The sequence below is a fragment of the Adelges cooleyi genome, unplaced genomic scaffold (genome assembly GCF_023614345.1).
Source record: "Adelges cooleyi isolate 19-005CV unplaced genomic scaffold, UGA_ACOO_1.1 ACOO_flye_CR_arks_rails_tigmint_CR_PRNA_136, whole genome shotgun sequence".
Taxonomy (NCBI): Eukaryota; Metazoa; Arthropoda; class Insecta; order Hemiptera; family Adelgidae; genus Adelges; species Adelges cooleyi.
The window spans coordinates 364-9,032 of NW_026095791.1; the positions used below are offsets into that span (position 1 = coordinate 364).

Here is an 8,669-nt window from a genome sequence, read left to right on the forward strand (position 1 = left end):
AAACTTCGAAAAAACCGCAAAAATGATGAAAATCGGCAGTTTTATTGATAAAAAAATTTTTTGGAACTAAACTAAGCGTGATTTTCATGTATTTCGATCCGCTGAATATGAATCGAAACTTTATTGAGACCACGAGCCGTTTTAAATGTGAAAAAATCACACAAAACTCTCGAAAATTCCGAAAAAATATAGTTTTCATGATAAAAAAAACTTCTTCTGGTCCAATTCAAATAAAATTTTATATCTTTTGATGTCTTCAATTCGCATCTTAATTTTATTAGTCTATTCACCCTCTAGAGCTGGAAAAATTCAAAAAAATTGTAAAAAAGACCATTCATAACAGAAAAACAATTGACATTCTTCATAAATTTGTTTGATCTTATCAGAAAACGATCTTCGATTCCTTTCCAAATTGAATTCTCCACAAATGTAACAAAATGAATCAGGACTTTTATTACACATATGAGAATTACTTCTTGTAATAGTATACTCTCCAGTAGCCAAGTTTCCACTTCTGAAGAGCTGCAGTCGCTGGATGACGACGCTTGCGGGCCTGCTTCCTCACCCTAACCAGACGCCGATACTGGGTTTCCGACTCCCTGCATCGTAAAGTACTTATCACTTGTACCTGCTATGACGGCACACACGCCGTTAACCCAGGGACTCTGCCAGATGGTTCTGTTGCCCACCGTCACCACGTGGAGGTGCCCTGGTTACAGGCACAAGCAATTTAGTCTTCAAAAGTCAGAAACAAGAGTGAAAAAAGAAAAAAAATTACTTTTTTCGGAATTTTGGAGGGTTTGTGTGATTTTTTTACATTTAAAACGGCTCGTGGTCTCAATAAAGTTTCGATTCATATTCAGCGGATCGAAATACATAAAAACCACGCTTAGTTTAGTTCCAAAAAATTTTTTTATCATTAAAACTGCCGATTTTCATCATTTTTGCGGTTTTTCGAAGTTTTCTCGAAATTTCGAGGGTGTAGGGGTCAAACTGACCTTGAATTCGGATTCAGCGCACCAAAATACGTACCCGTAGGTAGGTCCGGTGAAATGCACATTCTACTTTATTTTTTTTGTGTGCCGGTGTTACCTATTTTAAGGGGAATGGAAATGATTCTACAAAAATCATTTTTATCTTTCGCCTAATGAATAAAAATAACTTTAAAAGTTGTATACTAGAAAAACTTAATATATTTGTACATTATTCGACATACTTAAAATTATTACTAAATCAATTTATGTCAAATATTGTGTATGCTTCATCCTTAATATATAGCGCTTTCCGTTCCCCTTAAAATTTGAATTTCTTTTTTTAGTATTTTACCCATAGACTATCAATATCGAATCCCATATTTGGTATTCAGAATAAAGTTGATATAGGTTTATTTTTCTCACTTAGAAACTACCTGAAGTCACAGTTATAAGTAAAACTGTAAAATAAGTGAAGTTTAGGTATGTTCTTTTTTATTAATCAACGTGGTATACGCATACCATTAAGGTAATTGACAAAACAATTGTATTAAATTTAAAACTAACTTACTGCAGTGTATGTAACATCTGTTAATGGCGTCGCATCTACTGAAAAAACATTCAATAGTGCCAAGCCGAAGCACATTACAACAAATGAACTCAAAAAAGACATTTTTACTGATTTCTCTAAACGTACTGAAATGTAAGCTGATTGAACTTAGCGATACGAAAGTATTATGATGCCCTCCTTGATTATTAAGTATCTTTTATAGGTCGAAATTTGTTTGCATTAAATTAACTGAACAATAACAATTTCTATAATTAGTTTACATTATGATTGGGCCCTTATTAGCTTAGTTCTGTATCTAATTGTATGCTATACTCGTAAATAAAAATATCTACTAACGTCTGTTCACATTAAGTTATTTATATTAAAAATTTATTTTTACAATTGTTTGATATACTACAGCAAAATTTAAGCGAATACTTTAAGTTAATTTGTTTGCCTATCAAAATTCTATGCATGCTATAAGTTATTCGCAAAACACATTAATGTGTTTGCTGTAGTTTTTAATTTTATTATGTAAATATGATAAATATATCTATCGTTAAAATGGTTTTCTATATTTTATAAACTGATTATACTTGCAGTTAATAAAAAAAAAAGACTTTTTCGTTCTATTTGTATAAATGTTTTGAAACATTTTCAGCATATAAAATATATCAATGTTTTTTTTTCCTTGGTATAGGATAGGCCATTTAGGCCCTTCGCCGCAACCACCACATCCCTCCATGCTTCTCTGTCATTAGCTAGCTCTTCGCCGTTTATTACTCCTAGCATTTGCAGGTCACTCTTTACTCTGTTTACCCATCTTTGTCTTGACCTTCCTAGTGGCCTCTTTCCATTGGGGATCCATTTCGTTGCCTCTCGAGTTATCTGGTCTTGTGCTCTCCATATGTGCCCTGCCCAGCTAATACGCTTGCTTTTCAGCGTTGCTACTATGTCTGCCTCACTAAATAATTCCCTAAGTTCTAAATTGGTCCGTCGTTCCCACAGGCCGGTTGAGCGATATTTTTTTGGGCCAAATATCTTTCTTAGCACCTTCCTCTCGAAAATAGCTACTTTTTGCTCATCTGTTTTTGTAGTAGTCCATGTTTCACTCGCGTATAAAACAATTGGACGTATAATTACTTTGTACAATATAGTTTTTGTTTTAAATGAGACAAACTTAGAATTGAAAACAGGTTTTAGGGCGAAGTGACATCTGTTAGCTGTATTAATTCTTTGTTGGATTTCTCTATGGTTATCTCCATCTGCTCTTAATTCCACCCCGAGGTATTTGAATGTATTAACTCTTTCAAAAAGCATTCCGATTACCGCTAAGCTTTGTTGGTTGTTGTTTTTACGCGATAATATCATATATTTTGTTTTCCTTCATTTACCATTAGTCCCATGGATTTGCTTCTCTCTATAAGTAATTCTGCTAACGTCTTAATTTCGCCCTCTGTCTTGCCAATTAGTACTATATCGTCCGCGTATGCTAATAGGTTAATATTTTTATTTAGTAATCTAATCCCTACGTCAGTGTCATACAGTCCTCTAACCACCGATTCCAATGCAATATTAAAAAGCATGGGTGACAGTGCATCTCCCTGTCTTAATCCTGTTTTAACTTCGAATTCCTTAGACATATAATCGTTGACCTTAATTTTGCATTTGGAGTTCTGTAAACATGATCTTATCAGTCTAACTAACTTGGTAAGAACTCCTAAGTCTTCCATTGCTATCCATAGCTCCTCTCTTACTTTGGAGTCATACGCTTGCTTGTAGACGATGAATAATCAGAAGAGATCCTGATTGTACTCGTAGCTCTTTTCCATTATTTGTTTGATGGTGTGAATTAGGTCCACTGTTGACCTTCCTGCTCTAAAACCTGCTTGATACTCACCGACTATTTCCTCACCATATGGCTTTAGTCTAGTGAGAAGTATGTTTGACAGAATCTTGTATGAAGAGTCGAGTAGTGATATCCCTCTATAGTTCCTACAATCCATGATATCCCCTTTCTTGTGAATAGGGCATATAATTGACAGAGTCCCAGTTTCAGGTATTTTTTCTTCTTTCCATATCTTATTTATTAATTGTTCCATTTGTTTCGTAATCATGTTCCCCCCATGTTTAAGGAGCTCCGCAGTTATGCTATCTTCTCCTGTGGCCTTTCCATCTTTAAGCATTTTGATAGCCATTTGTATTTCCTCTTTTGTAGGTTCATTCAGCTGTTGTTCGACTGATACTACCGAGTATTCCTTAGTTCTTCTGGCATTGGCTTATTTAGAAGTTCCTCGAACATCTCTCTGAACTTTTCCACCACATCTGATCCATCCGTAATCAGTGTTCTATCTGTTTGTTGCAGAATGGTCATTCTGGGTTTATAGCCTGTTTTTATTTCATTGCATCTGCCAAAAGACACTTTTGCATTTGTCTTGTAGTTCGTCTCTATATCTTGTATACGATTCATTTCCCACTGTCTTTTTTTCAGTTCGAATTACCTTTTTTAGTTCTCTCTGTTGGATTGCCAATTGCCTTTTGTTATCTTCGTTAGGAGTCTTGATTAGTTTCAATCTTGCTGCATCTCGTTTTGCTATCGCTAGCTTGCATCTGTCATTGAACCATTTTTTTCTATTATCTTTCCGTTTGTATCCTAGTGTTTCACTAGCTGCTTTTTTGATAGAATTTTCTATCTTTTTCCCATACTTGGTCTACTGTTTGATTTTCTATTCTTTCACTTAGCTTATCCACAGCTTCTATGTACGCAATTTTGTCCGTCTGCTCCTTTAGTTTCTCAATATCGAATTTCTTGGTTATGGTTTTCTTAGTTCTCCACTTAACTGATAATCTTATACGCATCTTAACTCGCACAAGAAAATGGTCCGAAATTCGGCTTACCCCTCTACAACTCTTTACGTCTAGTACACATCGTTTTCTTCTTGAATCGATCATCACATGGTCTATCTGGTTCTTTACAGAGCCTCCTGGTGACATCCATGTGTGCTTATGGATGTTTTTATGTTGAAATTGCGTGCTTGAAATCGTCATGCCTCTTGTCGTCGCGAAGGATATCAGTCTTTCGCCATTATCATTAGAGATATTATGTAAACTTTCATTTCCAATTACCGGTCTGAACCGTTGCTCTCTGCCAACTTTTGCATTTAAATCTCCCAGCACTACCTTGATCACGTTACTTGGGATAGAGTCGTACACTCTTTCTAGCTGACTATAAAAATCGTTTTTAGCCTCATTATCTTTATCCTCCATTGGGGCATAACAATTAATAAATGCGATGTCGAACCATCTACCTTTCGCTACTATATAACATATCCTATCATTTATTGGCACAAATGTTTTGATGGCAGACAGTATATTATCGCTAACTAGAAAGCCTACACCTTTCTCGTGAGAAATACCTCCGCAGTAGAAAAAGGTCGCGTTCTGTGTTTTCAGGTTTCCTATTCCAGGCTATCTAGTCTCTTGAACCGCTAATAGAGCCAGTCCATATCTGTCAAGTTCAGATACTACTGTTGTCAGTGTTCCAGTCCTGTATAGTGATCTTACATTCCATGTTCCGGTCTTAAAATCCTGATGCTCCACGTTCATCCGAGGCTTTTGTTGTGGTTGTTTCTTAACTATTTATTTTTGCGTATTGGGTTGTTGGCCCAATGACAACCCCCATTAATGGAGGGCCCAACGTGGTGGAGAAGGTGCTTCAGTGCTACGATCTATGTAGTCACTTACTTACCTGAGACGATCCTGACATCCTTCAGGCTACACCTCCACCTGGTTGACTGAGGTCCGCGGGGATGTCACACCCGTTACTCAAATAAAAGGGTACCCCAAGCGGGGAAAATATATCAATGTAATATTTAATTTTTAAATAATTAAATTTCGTGCCAAAACATCTTTGTAACACATTATATATATTTTTTTCTTAACTACTCTAACCTAATTAGACTACAACGTTAAAGCGAATCATAGTCGTAGAATAACTTCGAAGACAAAAAATCAGAGTTTTCCTTAATAATTATTATTGTATTAGTTATAATTTCTAGGTACCATATTTATTTGATTGTGTCTAGTCTAACTACTCCCCCAATTGTTAATAGCCTGTTCAAATATAAAATCCTAAAAAATTTAAAACCTCAGCTTAGCTCTAATAGTACATCTTTATGATTTGTTTTTTTAAATATAATTAACATGGAACATTTTAAATTTTTATTAAAATATCCTACTTAAAACCAATAATAATTTTTACAATTTAAAAAAGTTTTCTAAAGCTAAAAAAAGATATTTCAAAATAACTATTTTGTTATTTCACAACAAAATAGTTTTTGATAGAAGTCGATAAAACTGTTTACTTGCTAAAAAAATGTTAACCACGAAAAAGAAAAAAAAGTATTTTAAAGTGGTATATTTCAGCATTATATTGTTTTTAAGTTAGAATTTTTTTAATGTAAAATTAAAATTTCCCATGTTATTATCAAGTGCCAATACAAATATCATTAGGCAGTACTACGAGTTGACCTAGAGACCTGACATTTTAGGGTTTTTTTTTAATATGCTACCATCAATTGAAAGGTTAAAGCATAAAAAAAATAAAAACATGAAAAATAACTGTTTAATAAGTTTAATCATAAATATAGCTATAAAAGTCATAACTCATAAGTGAAATAATTCTGAAAATATATTAAATAAATTGAATATTCAAAACAGTTTCGGTTAGGTACCTTATTTACAATAACCGATGCATACTAATGTCGATAATAATCGTCTAAATATGTGATTAGCCTCGATGTTTGTTAATTCCGATAAAAGATGTTAATACTAGTACAGTAATGAGCAAATAGGGGTATGATCATAAAGTAAACTAATTATAGAAATTGTTATTGTTCAGTTAATTTAATGCAAACAAATTTCGACCTATAAAAGATACTTAATAATCAAGGAGGGCATCATAATACTTTCGTATCGCTAAGTTCAATCAGCTTACATTTCAGTACGTTTAGAGAAATCAGTAAAAATGTCTTTTTCGAGTTCATTTGTTGTAATGTGCTTCGGCTTGGCACTATTGAATGTTTTTTCAGTAGATGCGACGCCATTAACAGATGTTACATACACTGCAGTAAGTTAGTTTTAAATTTAATACAATTGTTTTGTCAATTACCTTAATGGTATGCGTATACCACGTTGATTAATAAAAAAGAACATACCTAAACTTCACTTATTTTACAGTTTTACTTATAACTGTGACTTCAGGTAGTTTCTAAGTGAGAAAAATAAACCTATATCAACTTTATTCTGAATACCAAATATGGGATTCAATATTGATAGTCTATGGGTAAAATACTTAAAAAAAGAAATTCAAATTTTAAGGGGAACGGAAAGCGCTATATATTAAGGATGAAGCATACACAATATTTGACATAAATTGATTTAGTAATAATTTTAAGTATGTCGAATAATGTACAAATATATTAAGTTTTTCTAGTATACAACTTTTAAAGTTATTTTTATTCATTAGGCGAAAGATAAAAATGATTTTTGTAGAATCATTTCCATTCCCCTTAAAATAGGTAATCATTAACTCTATTTTTTTAGAATGCTGCATATAATTCTGTATTACCTGAAGTAAATGGTGTTTTACCGAACTCAGCATACAAAAACGGATTAACAACCAACAATGGATTGGTAAGAATAATAAGTATTATCGTTTGACTATTATTGAAATTAAGAATACCATAATGTTTACTAATTTTTGTTGATGTACATTATTTTATTCTAATTTACTCGTTATAATTGGACTATGTAAAAGCTTTGAACATTTTTTTTGTTAAATAGGTAGATGCGGCATCCAACAAAGTAAGTTTAGTTTAAGACTTAAGTAGCCGTTATTTTGTCTATTCCCGTAATGCTATACGTATTTTTGACTAATAAAGCAAACACATATAAACTTGACTTATATTATAGTTTTTATTTCTATAGTTAAATAAATGACCAAAGATATTTAAATATTTTTTTCTATACCACTCTCTCTTATGGAAGTAGTATAGTTAAGACTTTTGGCATATAAGTGGCCCATAATATCATACTTTGTCTAACCAGGGGACATTTCACTCATGCTTATATGTATACCAAATACATTTTACACTTTTGTAAGCTACATACTAACTGAAGTAATCGAAGTCAAATGTTGTATACAACTTGTAAATTATAATTTTTCAGAATTATTTAGATACTGGTATTGACAGTGTAACAAAGAACACGGCATACTCAAGCTCAGTAACAACCATTGATGTATGTATTATCATTAGACTGCTATTGAAAATAAAAAATTACAATAGTGTCTAATTTATATTAGTTTGTGTATTTTGTTTTGTTTTACTATTTATAATTCGAGTAAAATGAAGTAAACAAAATTAACAAGTTGTAATATATTGATCAAAACGTACATTGATTGACTTAATTCAGAGGCAAAACAATTAATTAATACAAATTGTTGTAGAGACTTTTTCAGTCAATTATTTGTTGCTTTACAATTGTTCGGATAATTATCGTACATAAAATACGTTATCATATTTATTATATTATTACATTTAATACAAATTACATTTTTCAACTGAGTTGTCTTCATTATATTTATATTTTTTTTCCAGAATGAACCATTATTAGCCGTTCGGTCTCCCGGCGTACTCGATGCTATGATGTATGATACTTCTAAATTAATGGGTGACATGGATAGTTACGCCAAAGCCAAGACATATAACATGCTCTAATTTGTCTGATTGAGAACATTTAAGAATATTTCAATGAAACCTGATTTGTAACCATTTGTTATTTACTATAATTACTAGTATATATCATTAATAATAAATATTCAGAATTATCATAAAACATTTTTTTTGTGATTGTAATTTATTTCCTTATTATAAATTCGGCTTAAACATTAAATGAAATTGGTACAATATATAATTATATTAAAAACTGTGTGGGTTGTTGCCATCGAACACTTAAGTTCGTAGTTATAGTTTATTTTCGACAACATGGTATATTAAAAAGTTAACCGATAAATAAAGGTAGTTCTTAACGAATAGATAATATATTAGCTTTGCTGTGATTTTACTTCCGACCACCAAAACTCTTAT

The 8,669-nt window shown here is 32.2% G+C and overlaps 1 protein-coding gene across 1 annotated transcript; it reads left to right on the forward strand.

Annotated features, from left to right (window-relative positions):
• Window positions 1-6,545: 6,545 nt before the first annotated feature.
• On the forward strand, window positions 6,546-8,374 carry LOC126847932 (uncharacterized). Its single transcript, XM_050588375.1, has 5 exons — window positions 6,546-6,649; window positions 7,126-7,215; window positions 7,366-7,386; window positions 7,750-7,821; window positions 8,181-8,374. The coding sequence occupies exons 1-5, from the start codon at window positions 6,548-6,550 to the stop codon at window positions 8,298-8,300; spliced, it is 405 nt and encodes a 134-aa protein (XP_050444332.1). The 5' UTR covers window positions 6,546-6,547; the 3' UTR covers window positions 8,301-8,374.
• The last annotated feature ends 295 nt before the right edge of the window (window positions 8,375-8,669 follow it).